We start from the raw sequence: 16,349 nt of genomic DNA, 5'->3' as shown, positions 1-16,349 counted from the left end.
GTGATATGATGCAATCCATAATAATCAATGGGCTTTCAAATGACTTCTAAGAGCATCAGGTGTGAATCTTACAGGTAGTGTTTCTTTCCTCTGTCAGCTACAAGCCAAAGACGCAAGCATGCAGCTCAGACTTGCAGGCAACCTTTCTATCAAATCACAGCAAATGAGATTTGTTGGTCTTGACTGAGCCTGTCTTTTGATGTGCATAAATTGACCCCTGTCACAACACAACAAAACAAAAGCCAGTGCAGCTGGTTCATTGGGGGACAAATCTTAAAACGGGCACAAGCAGATTTTTAGAACATGCAGGCTGAAAAGCTCTGGAATTAAGCATAGCCCTTAGTTCTCCCTCCACAGCTGTGCCTGGCTGCTTCCCAGGTGGATTTTCCGTAGTTAACAGCTGTGCTCTGTTGGAGAAGGGGATCTCATTTGGTTGCAGACTTCAGCATTGTACACAGTCCACCAAGCATGTCTCTTGACGCAGCTCCCATTCATTTCCACGGGGCATGCACAGGAACCACTTCTGCGGCACTGTGCCCATCGTTCGTTCGATCGGCAATCTAAACAGTCTTCCATTTCCCAATCCCCCTGCTGGTTGGCAGCAGGCCGAGTTAGGTCTGTTTGTGTGTTTGCAGCAGAGTTGGGGCACCTATTGCCCTCCTAGTATTGCTGGGCGTTCAGCTACTGTCAGCTTTGGCCATGCTGGCTGTGGCTGATAAATATTGGGGTCCCGGCAGCATTTGGAGGGTCACTGTTTCTCTGTCCCTCATTTATGGGACTGCTGTGCAGGTGTTGAGTGGAGTGCTGCGGGGTGGATGAGCATTGCACAAATAAACTAAAGAGGGTCCATTCTGGCTCAGCTAGAGATGATTTACTGCTTTCCCTGGAGCGACTCATCTTTTAAAAGGCAGCTTAGCATTTGCATTTTATCTCCTTGCAAAGGCCAATATAATATTCTGAAGAGCATTCCAAAAGTTGTTGCCTCTGCATAGGCTGTGTGACTAGATACTGGTCAAGGCAAATGCCCCGATGCAGAATGTGTTATCAGAGCGTTGTTGCTGGTCTCCCCAGCTCACCTACTTCTTAAACTCTCTTTCCTCCATAGGTTGTTCTGGAGTGAACGTAAAATAACCAAGGCTCGTGAGTGGTTCCATCGGACAGTGAAGATCGATTCTGACCTAGGGGATGCCTGGGCTTTCTTCTACAAATTTGAGCTTCAGCATGGCACAGAGGTAACTTCAAGGGATCTGCCAATCTTTAATTGGACCCACTGAGGAGATTTTGCTGATTTCCATTTCCAAGTCTGCAAAAGCTGAGGCTGAGCAGGATTCCATGTTTCTTGGGAAGGCGCTTCAGTGATCTTCTGGGGAGGGTGGGCAAGGATCTCATGGGAGTTCCTTCGCCTGCTCCATATCTCTCCCCTTGGACAGGGCCTGCCTTTCTCGAAAGAGCACTTCTTGATGGATGTCACTCCCTTCCTTTCAAGTGCTTCAGCCGTTCTCCGGCAAAGGCCTTTTTAAAAAAAGGACATGCTGGGCAATGTACCTGCTGTTTCATACGTGGAAGCTGGGTGCAGTACTCCCAGCCTGTGGTTCCACAACTCCTTGGGCTGATCTCAGGGCATCCCCTTTGCAACCGTGAGCTTTTCCATTGGCCCCAACACTGCCAGTCATTTCAGCAACTGAATGCACATGACTGAGGACAGTGGAATTCTTAGAGAGGGGTGGATTGGCCTTCTCAGCCCAGGGAAACTGAACCCACATTATCGGGCAGAGTTTAGGAAGAAGATTGTGCTTCCTTCTAAGCTGCAGTCCTTCTTTTTTTTTAAAAAAAGCATTTATTAATTTTCCAATAAAAACATCCAATTAACACATCAAATCAAATCCAATAAAAATAAAAAAGGTCCAATTGTCTTCCAAATTTTGTAATAATTTTGTTTTGACTTCCCACGGTCTGAATTTCGAAGCGCATTCAACATCATAGTTCTGTCTCTCATCATCCTTATGAATAATTCCATGTCCGATTTTTCCCTTCCACATTTTGACTCTGGTTCTACGATCCTCATTCATGTCAGACAACAGATACTTTTTTTTTCTATGGAGTGCAGATTTGTCTGTATATTGTACTCCTTCAGCTATTTTTTCATCGCACCGCTTCATTTAATTGCATCCAATTTCAAAGTTCTGTCCAGCTCTTTGAGAGTTGTTATTTTGGCAGCTCCCAGATCGTTAATCTTTCCCGTCCAGGTGTTATCAAAGAAACAGAGAGAAATTTCCTTCTGTAACCTCCTTGTTGATTTATCTTAAACAGACTGTTTGCAATGTAGCCATATATCTAAGCTAGTCCTAAATGCACATACCAGTGAGTGAGCCTCACAGAGTGCAGTGGGACTTCATTTCTGAGTAAAGATATCCAGAATTGCACCGTTCTTGGGGATCCTTCTGGACGTCAATGGTTAAAGCTGACTCCTCTGCTGTTTTCTCCCTGCAGGAGCAGCAAGAGGAGGTGAGGAAGCGTTGTGAAAACGCAGAGCCGCGCCACGGAGAGCTGTGGTGTGAGGTCTCCAAGGACATCAGCAACTGGCAGAGCAAGATTGGGGAGATCCTGGTGCTGGTGGCGGCCAAGATAAAGAACACCTTCTAGAGGGGAGAGGACGCTTTGTTGAGCCACGCCGTGGCCTCTTTGCTTGACTTCCCCCCCCCCCCCTTGGACTTCGTCCCCTCAGGCTATGGCTCCTGGAAGGAGTCTGGAGGGCAGAGAAAAGGGGGTGATTTCCCCCCCCCCACTGGTCAGCTTTAAAAGGAAAGCCAATCCCTCCCCCAAGCGCTTCTTAATGAGCAAAATAACGATTGTGTAGGGAGAGAGCTTTATTTACCATCTTAGCCATCCTGAAGCATGAATAGTGGGAACCTTGGCCTGTCAGCTGGCAAGCATTTTATTTCACTCTGCCTGGACTCCACCTGGTGTGTTACCTCTGAAAAGCAACTGAGCCTTTTTAGTTTTCCAATACTCAGTTTGTCTTACTGTGTCCTTGATGAAAGTGACTCCTAGCTGTTTAGAGCATGGCAGCCTGCAGAACACAAACAGTGAAATATAACCTGTTTTCGAACGAGTTTAGCTGTCCTGGTGTTCCACAAGGGGGGTTCTCTCTGACAGAGAATGTTAGGGATCTTTAAGGAAAGCCTAAGACCTTTCCCGGAGTTTTCAGAGCTTATTGTGTGGGAAGCTATGATGTTGAAACCAGTTCAGGTTTGCTGTGTAGATGTGACCCCATCGAGGCCTGAAATGCCATGAGTGCTCAAAGACCCACAGATGGCAGTAGAAAGGCAAAAGTTGAAAAGGTTGACTTCAGGATGAGAACTGTTTGGATCTCAGTGGGGTTAGGACAGAACCTCAACAAAATGCCTTTAGCTACATTAAAGTAGAGAGACTATTTTGTCAATTATTAAATTTCTCTCTCCGGAATTAAGACATGTCATCTTTCTTAAGAGAAAGGTATCACAGGAGTAGAACAGCAGTTGAAAAATAGACTTTGCAGTCCACATGCTTAACCATAGACGTCGGTGGCATAAGGCTGGAAAAGCAAGAAGGAAACCCCTTTCTGTGTCAGAAGAGGCGGCTTTTGAGGAGGACAGGTGGGTTGGTGAGGTCTGTGGGTTGTACACAAAGCCCAGCAAGAATGTCACCTGCACACATCCCAGTGCAATGAATGGGTGCAACACAATTGTCCCAGCAGATACGTGTGAACCTCCCATTCATTTCACTGGAACTTGTATAAATATGTCCCAATGATGGGCGTGTGTGGCTGCCTTGGATGAAAGCCTTTTTTTCGTGTAGATGGATTTTTAAAAAAATAAACCCCAGCTTGAGTCCCTCCCACAACACCACACCAAAGCTTTCCCATCCCCAGATGTAACAATCCAGCATCCCTGACACCATTTCTTTTCCCAAAACGTCTTCTGTGTTAAGATATATCTTGTGTGTTTCTGGATGAGACCTTGGTTGGTTTTTTTAAAAGAACATGAACCAATGATGGTTGTACATAGTAAGAAGCTGTAAAATACAATCCTGTTTCGTTTTGTGATACTTTTTTTGACTCTGATCTTCATTGCGTGTGAGAGATGAGTGCGGTTGTTTGGAGTTGACCAAAAAACGTAGGTGGGAGTGGAGGCAGAGTGCTTACTATAGGAAAACCTCTAAAGTGGTAAACCCCTAAATTAGTGATGGGGGAAGGGGGCATGGATGTTCAGACATTCAGTAGACTAGCCTTTTCCAATGTCTTGCCCTCAAGATGTTTCGGACTGAAACGTGCGTCACCCCCAACCATGGAAGGCCCCAGGCTGGGAGATACGTCACTTGAAAATACAGCAGGAGTAGCCCATGTCATGCCTCTCAGATGGGAGATGTTGTCCAGCAATATCCGAAGGTCGTCACATAAGTTTCCCCAGCATACGCCATGGGGCTCTGAGACCAATCACACTTCTAATGTTTCCAGGTTTCCCTTCTACATTCAGAAATGGCATGGAGAAGAGGGTAGGAGCTAAGGCTAAAGCCGCCCCATGCTCGATTCTTCATTGTGATCTCTGTGCAGGCACTCACGAGAGAACCTGCATGGGACTCTTCAGAGCCTAAAGGTGTTTGGCAACTTGGTCCGTCCTCCATGTCTAGTGTGTGTGCCTGTAGAGGCGGAAGCCCAGTTTACCTGTGACAGCCATATTTATAATACTAAGAACATCATTTCTTTTGGGTGATCTCCAAGTGAACTGGGCCCGTGTTGTCTCTCTCTCTCTCTGCTTTTCTCAGTGCTCAAGAGGGGATAACTGCTAGAAGCAATCAAATGAATGCTGAATGGGGCATGTTAATCCTCTACTTGGGCTAATAAGTGGGCTCTTTCACTACACCACTTTTGGGTGGCGGTGGTTTTGTTGTTGCCAAAAGCCCTCCCCCCACCCCACTCTTTATGTAGTTACACTTCTTGTTGGACGTGCCAGATTTGGGAGTACAATCTCTGGGAAAGGATTGGGAAGCGAAACCCTTAAAAAGCCGCCTCTGAAGATTCTGGCAAAATAATTGGGTTCAAAACAATTAGATTCTCCTGGATCTTTCTCCAAACGACAGGGCAGTGTGTATTTTTATGCCCAAACGTGATTTTTTTACTGTAATTAGAATATCGAAAGCACAGCCCTGTTTGTTTGTGTGTGGTTTTTTTAAAAACGGCGGCTTTCTGTCAAATGTACATGTGAACTATTCACTTCTTGTTCCTGAAGGGCAGATTTATTTACCTCCAGCCTCCTCTGCTGGTGGAAAGAAAGAAGCGCATCCTCCTTGACCATCGTCTCAGTGACTTTGGCGTTTCCTGTGAAATCCTTGGGAGCCTTTGCCAAGCTGGTCAACGCAGGATTCTGCCTTCAGTTTGTGTCGTTGTGCCATAAACCGCAATGCTGGCTGAAGGCTGAATTGTGCAAACGGCAGTGAATAGATCCAACTTGCTTGCAGTGGGCTGAGGCCCAGCAAAAAGGCTGTTCCACTGCTGTATCTCCAAAGATGGTTTGGATGGGGCAAGATCCTGCTGATACACATGTTGCAGGTCTTGAATTGTGGGTGGTGGGAATGCAGAGTGAAATGGACAAGATCTGCCAGAGGAAAGAACTGTACCTCAGTGGTACAGCATGCTTTGCTCAGGGAAGGGCCCAGGTTCAGTTCTTGCCATCTGCAGGTAGGGCTGAGAAAACGTGTCTAAAAGCTTTGAGAGGTACTGCCAGTGTTGACAATGCTGAGCTTAGTGGATTCGTGGCCTGACTGTTTAAGGCAGATTCTGTTCCTAGAGGTCACTGGAATCTTTTCCCCATCAGCTATAGATCAGCCATGGGACGTGGGTGGCGCTGTGGGTTAAACCACAGAGCCTAGGAGTTGCCGATCAGAAGGTCGGCAGTTCGAATCCCTGCGACGGGGTGAGCTCCCGTTGCTCGATCCCTGCTCCTGCCAACCTAGCAGATTGAAAGCATGTCAAAGTGCAAGTAGATACATAGGTACCGCTCCGGCAGGAAGGTCAACGGCATTTCCGTGCGCTGCTCTGGTTTGCCAGAAGCGGCTTAGTCATGCTAGCCACATGACCCAGAAGCTGTATGCCGGCTCCCTCGGCCAATAAAGCAAGATGAGTGCCGCAATCCCAGAGTCGGCCACGACTGGACCTAATGGTCAGGGGTCCCTTTACCTTTACCTTATCTATAGATCAGCCACTGAATTAGTATGGGCGCCTGTATAACTCCTGTGTAATTTACTAGATGATGATGATTACAAAGAGAGAGAGAGAGAGGTAAGAATGGTATAAAAGAAAGCCGCCTTCTGTAGGTTTTTCTAGCTGCACTGATGGATAAGTAGCTCACTCGGGCTTCAAATGGGAGCCGTGCCTTGAAATGTCAAGACTTGAACCTGGCGTCTTTCACTAGTGGATCGTAGACTTGCAGAGTTGGAAGGGGACACCAAGGATCATCTAGTCCAGCCCCCAGCAATGCAGGAATCTCAACCAAAGCATCCATGACAGATGGCCATCCAGTCTGCTTAAAACCCTCCAAGGAAGAAGAGTCTACGACCTCCTGAGGGAGATTGCTCCACTGTCGGAAAGTTCTTCCTGATGTTTAGTCGGAATCTCCTTCCTTGTAACTCGAAGCCATGGGTTCGAGTCCTACCCTCGGGAGCAGGAGAAAACAAGCTTGCTCCATCCTCCATGTGACAGACCTTTAGATCATGAGTAGGCAAACTAAGGCCCAGGGGCCAGATCCCACCCAATCGCCTTCTAATTCTGGCCCGCAGATGGTCTGGGAATCAGCGTGTTTTCACATGGGTAGAATGTGCCCTTTTATTTAAAATGCGTAACTGCCTAAGTAGGAGAAGTGATGGACATTTTCCAACGTTACGCCATTGAGTTGGATTTGTGGTGCTGCAGGGGGGTTATTGTGGTCTATATTGTGCCTTTGAAAACTTAATTAAAAAAAGCGCAACCCATTGAGTGTAGAGCTAAGGAGCTACAACACATTTGACTTAATGCACTCGTTCAAAACAAAACCATCCATTGCCCTTGTCTAAAGGATCTCCTTTAAGGTTTGGAATTGCCCAAAAAAGATGATAAATCATTTTTGTATGCCACAACTGCAGTAAGAATTTTGTTAGCGAAGAATTGGAAAACACAAGAAATACCAACAGTGGAAGATTGGCGGATGAAGATGATAGACTTTTCGGAGCTGGCCAACCTGAATGGAAGAGTCCGCGACCAGAAGGAGGAGGCGTATCAGGAAGAATGGATGAAATTTAAAGACTATTTAGCTAAATATGTTAAGATAACTTAATTGGAAAAGCTTGCAAATAATAGGCTTAGGATTCAAATATGTAAGGAGAAGATTTAAGATGTTTAAAGTTAAATTAGAAAGAATGAAAGATGTTAAGATATCAAGTTAATTTTTTGAGAAAATCGATTTTGGAAAACTGTTAAAATGATATACAATGAAATTCAACCAAGGGGATTTGAGGAAGTCACTTGATAATGTTACCAAGATTTAAAGAGGATGTATGTATGTTTGTTTGTCTGTTTGTTATGAATTTCTGAAAATCAATAAAAAAAATTGAATAAAAATAAGGGATCTGCTTTGTGCAGAAACGTCCACATTAGAGCATATTTCTATACTGTGCAACTTTTTTTAAAGCTTTCCCTCACTTGGACCTTGCTGGCCTCAACACCAAGGGGCAGTAGAGAGCCGTCCAGCGTCTCTTCCTGAAATCTATACAGATGTAACTTCATGCTCCATTCCGAATTTTTTGTTTAACAATTCTTTTAAAAAAGAAAGGAAAGTCAGAACCTCCCTACAGTCAATTCAAACAGTGCCCTATTTATGTGACTGTATTCAGTGAGGGGTTGGAGTCCAGGCCAACTCAAAAAAGGGACACAAGCAATAATTGGCAAAATTGAGGTATGTGCGGCAGATGAGCTCCACTAGGGTTGCTTAACCCCACAGGAAAAGGTTTGGCGGCTGAGAAAGAGGGCAGGCCGTAGCTCAGTGGTTACAGCACCTGCTCTGCATGCAGAAGGTCGCAGGTTCAATACCCAGTGGGGTGGACAAGGTGTATTGTCCCTCTGTCCGCAACCCCAGATTGCTGCTGCCAGTCCGGGTGGACAATATTGAGGCAGATGGAACCAATGGTCTGACTCGGTGGAAGGGGGCTTTCTGTACCCCTTTGTTCACTTTTTGCAGAATAATTGGGGGACGGGACACACACAGGTATGGATCCTGCCCGGTGAGCATGAAAGGGGAATGTGCAGTTGGTAAAAACGGTTATTTTGCCAAGGTTTCACTTTAAATAGTGAGAGTCTCCCCGCTCTTTTTTGAGCGTATTTTGAATAACACACTGAAAATCGGCCTGAGAACCATCCACAAATCATACAGAGAGCAAGACAGAAACCTGATACTTTACCTGCTGCTATGTTTTGCTTCGGTTGGAAGTCTCTGCAGTCTTGCCAAATCAGGTGAAAATGGTGGGTGAGGAAAGACACTCACTCATTCATACCCAGACCCTAAAAGGCAGCACTTTCTGACAATTGCTATATATTTAATTATATTTATTTTACTAGTTCCCCTCCCGTGCCTTTCACAGCAGCCCAGCACAAGAGACATTTTAGCAGGAGGAAGGTTTTGTATGGTGTTTATTTTCCTGGCAAGGAAACAACTGTTGTCAGAAGATTCCCCTGCTAAATTTCCACAACTATCCACTTTAAAAAAAACAAAAAAACAGGCACAGTCAGTTAAAAGAAGAAGTGAGGAGTCTATCACTAAAGCAGATAAGCAAGAGCGCTCTGGAGTGTTAAAATACATACTGGAAAAGTGTCTGAAGCAGAAACTCGGGGCACTTCAAGACTGTCGTGGTCTTAGGGTGGCATTCAGACACATCGTGGCAAATTCAGGTTGTGCAATTAGTGCTGCAAACCTGATTCCCCAAAATTCATCCATCCGTGTGTGTGTGTGTGTGTGTGTGTGTGTGTGTGTGTGTGTATTGTGTCTTTTCCCCAGAACTGGGGCAGGAGACAGCTCACAAAATTTAAAACGAACACGGATAAAGCACAGATAGCTAAAAACACAGCAAAAAAAAAAAGTAGGTAAATGACAACAGAATTCAAAGCTGATGTAAAAAGAAATCTATTTTAATGCAGGTAGTAAAAAGGGGGACATGATGGGGAAATGCGCCTGAAAGTGTGGGAGAGAATAATTGAAAGGGACTCTGAGGATCATCTAGTCCAACCCCCTGCAGTGCAGGATAAGACTTCTTTGGCAACGGCATTGAATCTCTCTGCAATCGGATCAGCATGAATGCTCACTGAATAACCAACATTGCCTAATCTTCCTCGAAACATCAGGATGAATGCTCCATAGACAGGCAGCCTTCTGTTCCCCCTTCCTCCTTCTTGCAGTTCCTCGGCTGCGTTGCCCAAGCATCAAAACGCTTCTTTAAAAAGAGACCTTGCTTTGCACAAGAAGGAACCCGACAGGATCAGGCCAACAGCCCACCTTGTCCAGTCCTCCTTCAGTGGCCGATAAGATGCTTTTGGGAAGCCTGCAAACATAACCTGAGCACTCGAGATCCCGGACAACCGGTGTCAATTCTTTTGATCTTGGCGTTTTCATAGCTGGTATTCATTCGTAGCCTTATCTTCCATGAAAGACACACATGCCTTTAAAAACTACCGTATTTTTTGCTCTATAAGACGCACCCGACCAAAAGACACACCTAATTTTAGAGGAGAACAAGAAAAAAAATATTCTCTCCCTCTCTGCGCAGTGCCCCTTCAGCGAAGCAGCAGGAGAAACGGAGCCCCTTCCATTTCTCCTCCCGCTTCGCTGAAGGGGCACTGCGCAGAGAGGGAAAGCTGTGCAGCGCCTCTCCAGCGAAGTGAAACCAGGAGAGCAAGAGGAATCGGTGCGCACCGACCCCTCTTGCTCTCCAGGCTTCAGCGAAAGCAACGCGAAGCCTCCGGAGTGCGGTGGGAGTGCTCCTGCTGCACTTCGGAGGCTTCCCGTTGCTTTCGCTGAACCCATGGAGCCTGCATTCGCTCCATAAAACGCACACACATTTCCCCTTACTTTTTAGGAGGGGAAAAGTGCATCTTATAGGGTGAAAAATATGGTACCTGATTTTGGTGGCCATGAAGGCAGGTGAGGGTGTTTTCCAGCCCAGGGATGCTTCAGGATTTTGTGCAGCCTGCATTTTGAGGGAGACCAAGCCAATTCACATGTACACTGACACCCCCCCCAAACCATTGTGCAAGATATATCCCAGCAATCAGTCAGATATCACACTTCTCCAAATGTTGTGATGTGATTCTTGGCTGTAAGAACGTTCATGCACGAATGCAGAAGATACGGAGAAAATGCACATCTTCTTTCCATCTTCTGTTTTGATTTTTACAAATTATTATGTCATTGAAAAGCAGGCATGGGAGGTTGCCAATTTCGGCGGAGGGAGGCAGGATGCTTAACCCTTCCCAACATTTCTCAAAAACCGGTACTGGGAACTGGAAGAAGACCAGGAAGCGAAGGGTATCTCCCCCAACCCCAATGCTATTCCGCTCCCAATTACAGCCTTCGCTCTTTTGTGCTCAGTCGGAGGGGAGTATGGGAGTTGCAAGTTGCTAGCTTAGTCCTGAAAGGGTGGAGAAAGCAGGGGTGGATTTCCTCATAGCAAAAACAATGTCACCAAATGTCCTCAGAGGGATGATGGCATGGAAACTCAGGACGGAAGGAAGGAAAGAGTGGAGGGGGCAGGAGAGAGAGAGAGGAGAGGCAGGGAGAAGGGATCAGAGCAAAACAACCGGAAGAAGGAAACAGGGACAGGAGAGTCTCACCAAAATAGCAGCGGAGAGGGGGGAGAAGGAGGCGAGGGAGGTTTCCTCCCAGAGCAGCCATGGGGGGCAAGTGAGGGGCTGGGGTTCCTGAGGAAGGCCCAGGAAAGCCTTCAAGGCCTCTCCGCATGCACCTGCGCCTGGCTGGAATACTGCATACAGTTCTGATTGCCCTTGGAAAAAGATATTATATTATACTTATACTGCACTTTCTCCCACCCCACGCGTGACTCTACAGATTGCGGAGAACAGGGCAACTGAAATGTTGGGATGAGAATGAAAGTGGGGTTTTTCCCTACAAGGAGAGACTGAAGCATCTGGGGTTTTTTCTTAGGTGAGAAAGCAGACAAAGAGGAGGAATGATACTGGCGAGTTCTGCAAACGCGGTAAGGAATCTGGAAATCGCGTCCGATGAGGAATGCTTGATAGCTGCCTGCAAATATCCAAAGGGCTGCTTTGGAGCAGATTGGGCAGACGTCCCGAGTGCAGGACTTCGAGCCAAGGGATGTAAATTGGAGGGAAGCCGTTTGGGGCTAAACATCAGGGGAACTTTTCTAACTGAAAGAGCTGGACTCCTAATGGCCAAAGCAGTGGCACAGGCTGCCTCAGGACTGGGTATTTAAGCAGAGAACGGATGCTCATCTGCCGCAGAGATTGTAGTTGCATCTTGTGTTGCAAATCCTGCTCTGGCTGAATTTATTTTATTCCATTTGCCACGACTCGATGTTTTTATGCTTCTGTTTCCCCGGCTCATGTGTGATTTTTATTGTTTTATTGTTCATATTTGCTGGAATGATTTACTCCCATGATAAAACAGAGGCTCGTTAGCCACCCTGGATCATGGTTGCAGGTCCTGAACTGAAGGGGCAGCATGTACATGCATTTCCGATTAAATAAAAAAATAAATATCCTCTTCCAGCTTCTCAGTTCTGCAAGCACACGGCCCGGTGATTGTGGTTAATAAGAATTCGTGGGCCAGACTTTCGGCAGACAGTCCTGATTTTTTGGAGCCATTTAGGGAGGGTCCATCTGTTGTCCTCTCGCTGGCTCCAGACAGACAAAAGGAATTCCGTTCAGGATGTGGCAGGATGGGACAGGCTGAGAGAGGGCAGGCAGGCAGGTGTGTGAAGTGCAGAACAAAGGGGAAAGGGGATAGAGAATCCCTTGGGTGTGTATGTGTGTGAGGACAGAAACTTTGGATAAGGGATGACTGCCTGCAGCTCATAAGCAGCCCCCATTACCTGCCCTGCCCAGTGTTTTTAAATAGGTATCCTGGCCACCAAACCTTGCAGATCAATTCAAGCTTCATATAGTGCAGGCTCCCTCAAACTTGGCCCTCCAGATGTTTTTGGCCTACAACTCCCATGATCCCTAGCTAGCAGGACCAGTAGTCAGGGAGGATGGGAACTGTAGTCTCAAAACATCTGGAGGGCCGAGGTTGAGGAAGCCTGATTAAGGTTAAGGCCGTACCTCATGGAAGACAATCTTACTCGGCTATGAATAATTACCAATGAAGATGAAGTTAAGAGCCTGCTGGATTGAACTAGTGGTCCATCTATTCCAGCATCCCATTTTCATAGTGGCCAACCAGATTCCTGTATGGAATCTGCAAGTAGGATTCGAGCACAAGGACATTTTTTTATAGTTTCCAGCAACTGGCATTCTGTGGAGGCAGAGCAGAGTCATCATGGCTAGTCTTCTCCTCCGTAAATTTGCCTCATCCTCTTTTAAAGCCACCCAGGTTGGCAGCCCTCACTGCTTCTTGTGGGTGTGAGTTCCCCTGTCTCTCTGGCTTAACAGGCTTATTAACAGGGTTTTATACAGCTCCCTTGCAGGGCTCTTAATCCAGGCCTGCGACAGGTTGTCTCCTAGACCAAAGGGAAAGCCGAGAGGGAGTGGGGGAATCTTATATTTAGGAGGGAGCTACACAGTTCGCACCATGCCTGAAGAAGGAGCATGTAGAGGTCTACGTCCTTGCCTCCTGCAATGGCACTTTCTATTCCTACCCACCAGGCATGGATCAACAAAAGTGTTAGTTGATGTGTGTGTTCTCCTTCCCAGGACAGCCATCAGCCAGATATGAAGACCAGCGACTGTGGTTTATTAGGTGTAACTTGTAATCTATAACACCGGTCTTGAAAGACCTACGTTGGCTCCCAGTATGTTTCCGAGCACAATTCAAAGTGTTGGTGCTGACCTTTAAAGCCCTAAATGGCCTCGGTCCAGTATATCTGAAGGAGCGTCTCCACCCCCATCGTTCAGCCCAGACACTGAGGTCCAGCACTGAGGGCCTTCTAGCGGTTCCCTCATTGCAAGAAGTGAGGTTACAGGGAATCAGGCAGAGGGCCTTCTTGGCAGTGGCACCTGCCCTGTGGAACGCCCTCCCATCAGATGTCAAGGAAATAAGCAGCTATCCTATTTTTAAAAGACATCTGAAGGCAGCCCTGTTTAGGGAAGTTTTAAATGTTTAATGCTGTATTGTTTTTAACATTCAGTTGGCTGGGGAAACTCAGCCAGATGGGCGTGGTATAAATAAATTATTATTATTATTATTATTATTATTATTATTATTATTATTATTATTCGGCTGGGCTGTCTTGTGCCCAAGTGAAGGGTTTTTATTTTGTTGTTGTTTTATTTTTCTGCCCACTTTCAACACAATACTTTTTGATATTTGCATAAACATGTAATCCAATAAACATGTGTCCTCAAGTGGCAAAATAGAGGTATAGCTATGTGACATAGGTCGAAGGGTGAAGCTGTCTGTTCTGGTTTCTTTCAGTTTCTGATATTTCAGTTCTCTACATTTTCCCACAGCTGTTTGCTTTCCCCCTTTTTAAAGTTCCTCCTGAAAAAAATCACCAGCAATCTAGTGCAAATTTCTCTTAATATACACTTTTTTTTGCATGCAATTTTGTCAAATATACCAGTTTTGGCAAAGCGATTTCTCCCAATATAATGCATTTTTGTAGTTTATTTTCATTAATATGCATGTTTTTTTCATGCACACTAGTATGTTTTCATGACCCTAGTATGTTGCATTTTAGCACACCTTCTTTGGCCGGAAAACTGCCTTGCAGAATTCAGAGCAGTGCGAATTTTCAAAGGATAGCTGTATTTCAAGATGTGCATTATTTTGGAAAGCGTGGGTTTTATGGGTTTGGCTTTGAATTTCTCCCGCATTCCACACAGGGTGAAAAAAAGTGTGAAAAGACATAGCATCCTAGTGTAAGGGATTCCACAGCGGACTCTCGACCTATAGCATGGACCTCTGCTTAAAAACCTCCCAGGAAGGAAAGTCCATCGCCTCTCGTGGGAGTCTGTTCCACTGCCAAACAGCTAGTACTGTCAGAAAGTTCTTCCTGAGGTTTAGTCGGAATCTCCTTCCTTGTAACTCGAAGCCATGGGTTCGAGTCCTACCCCCGGGAGCAGGAGAAAGCAAGCTTGCTCCCTCTTCCATTTGACACCCCTGGCCAGCCATGTCTCTCCAGAATTTGAGACACAGGTCTTTCTGATCTCTGCTTAGCAGCCTTGAGCATCACATCGGGGGCCTTTAACATGTAAAACAAAGTGCTATAGATACCAATTCCATGCTAGTTGGCGTGAGCCAGTGTGGTGTAGTGGTTAAGAGGGGCGGACTCGTAATCTGGTGAACCGGGTTCGCTTCCCTGCTCCTCCACATGCAGCTGCTGGGTGACTTTGGGCTAGTCATACTTCTCTGAAGTCTCTCAGCCTCACTGACCTCACAGAGTGTTTGTTGTGGGGGAGGAAGGGAAAGGAAAATGTTAGCCACTTTGAGACTCCTTAAAGGTAAAGGGGCCCCTGAACATTAGGTCCAGTCGCGGATGACTCTGGGGTTGCGGCGCTCATCTCGCTTGACTGGCCGAGGGAGCTGGCGTACAACTTCCGGGTCATGTGGCCAGCATGACTAAGCCGCTTCTGGTGAACCAGAGCAGCGCATGGAAACGCCGTTTACCTTCCCGCTGGAGTGGTACCTATTTATCTACTTGCACTTTGATGTGCTTTCGAACTGCTAGGTTGGCAGGAGCAGGGACTGAGCAACGGGAGCTCACCCCATTGCGGGGATTCGAACCGCCAACCTTCTGATCGGCAAGCCCTAGGCTCTGTGGTTTAGACCACAGCGCCACCTGCATCCCTTTGAGACTCCTTAGGGTAGTGATAAAGCAGGATATCAAATCCAAACTCTTCTTCTTCTTCCTCTGACGCACCACCTCCGTACCCTCTGGTACTCTCCATATACCACACAGACTCCTGAGGTTCGCTCCTCCTAGGCCTCCCCATGGCATTGCATCCCCCCCCCCCCGTTGCCTCCTGCCTCGAAAGGAGACGGGATTGTTTTTCAAGAGAACGGTGCTTTTTTCTTTTCCCCAAGTGGAGGAGTCAGCGCTGGTGTTCCTTTGTCAGGCTCTGCACAGCATTTTACGCTGACAATTAACAAAACAAACACAGGCCGCTCTCGGGTCTGTTTGCGATTATTTGCCTTAACGATTCCCCAGCCTCGCTCTCGGGCCTTCTCTCACGCGTGGCCCTGCGCCAAGCGGGGGGGGGGTGCGCCGTTGTCGAGTACGTCTTCCAGAAGCTCTTCTGCTTTTTGGTGGTGGCTTCTGGCTCCACGAGGAGGACCTGGAACGTCCCGGCATCTCCCAGAGCGCTGACAGGGCGCCAACGCGTCCTCGGCCCAGTCCCTGGGGTGCCTCGTGAGTGTGGGAAGCTTCGCTTCCTCGCAAAGACCTCCTCGCTCATGCGTCGAAGCGCCGCACGCCGAATATTCAATATCCGTAACACACTGGACCCAACTCTCCTCACCCTCTGGTGCATATACAGTGGTACCTCAGGTTACAGACGCTTCAGGTTACAGATTCTGCTAGCCCAGAAATAGTACCTTGGGTTAAGAACTTTGCTTCAGGGTGAGAACAGAAATCACGCTGCGGCAGCAGGAGGCCCCATTAGCTAAAGTGGTGCCTCAGGTTAAGAACAGTTTCAGGTTAAGAACGGACCTCCAGAACGAATTAAGTTCTTAACCTGAGGTACCACTGTATGTGTATGTTGCCATCCGTCTGCCTTGAGATACAATGGAGTATACCTCCACGGGTGAAGTCAAACGACTGCATTTGCAGCACCGAAGTGAGCTCCCTGGGGCTCAAGCCTGGGCAGTGTGGATGGAGGTCCTGGGCTGCCCAGATGACAAGACTCTCAGCCTCTCTGATGTGGTCCAAGGCTCTCTCTTGTCCCACTACCAACTATTCCTCTGATGTCGATGGGACGAGAGAAAGTGCTTAACACCTGGTCAGGTGTGTGTGTGTATGTGTGTATGCAATTTCAAGTCCAATACAGTAAAAATGTCCATGAAAAATGTCCGCGGTAACTAAAAGTTGCCCACCCTTAACATATCTGCTACCAAAGCCCTGGCCTAGTCATTTTGTCTAGTCCAAGAGAAGGGGAG

At 46.9% G+C, this 16,349-nt stretch overlaps 1 protein-coding gene across 2 annotated transcripts in view; it reads left to right on the top strand.

Moving 5' to 3' along the window:
* PRPF6 (pre-mRNA processing factor 6) overlaps nt 1–4,086 on the top strand; it is a 34,323-nt gene extending 30,237 nt beyond the window's left edge. The window contains exons 20-21 of one of the 2 annotated variants that reach the window (XR_014549164.1): nt 1,106–1,810; nt 2,344–4,086. Coding sequence is in view for 1 of the 2 variants with exons in the window: in XM_083618457.1 (XP_083474583.1) it covers nt 1,106–1,232; nt 2,491–2,643 (280 nt within the window). In the remaining variant the exon portion in view is untranslated. The remainder of the gene's footprint in view (nt 1–1,105; nt 1,811–2,343) is intronic. The other variant, XM_083618457.1, reaches the window with a different exon arrangement.
* The last annotated feature ends 12,263 nt before the right edge of the window (nt 4,087–16,349 follow it).

This window comes from Podarcis filfolensis (genome assembly GCF_964270895.1).
Source record: "Podarcis filfolensis genome assembly, chromosome: 6".
Lineage (NCBI taxonomy): Eukaryota > Metazoa > Chordata > Lepidosauria > Squamata > Lacertidae > Podarcis > Podarcis filfolensis.
Note: the sequence above shows the minus strand (reverse complement) of the source record. Positions and strands in the feature narration are given on the sequence as shown.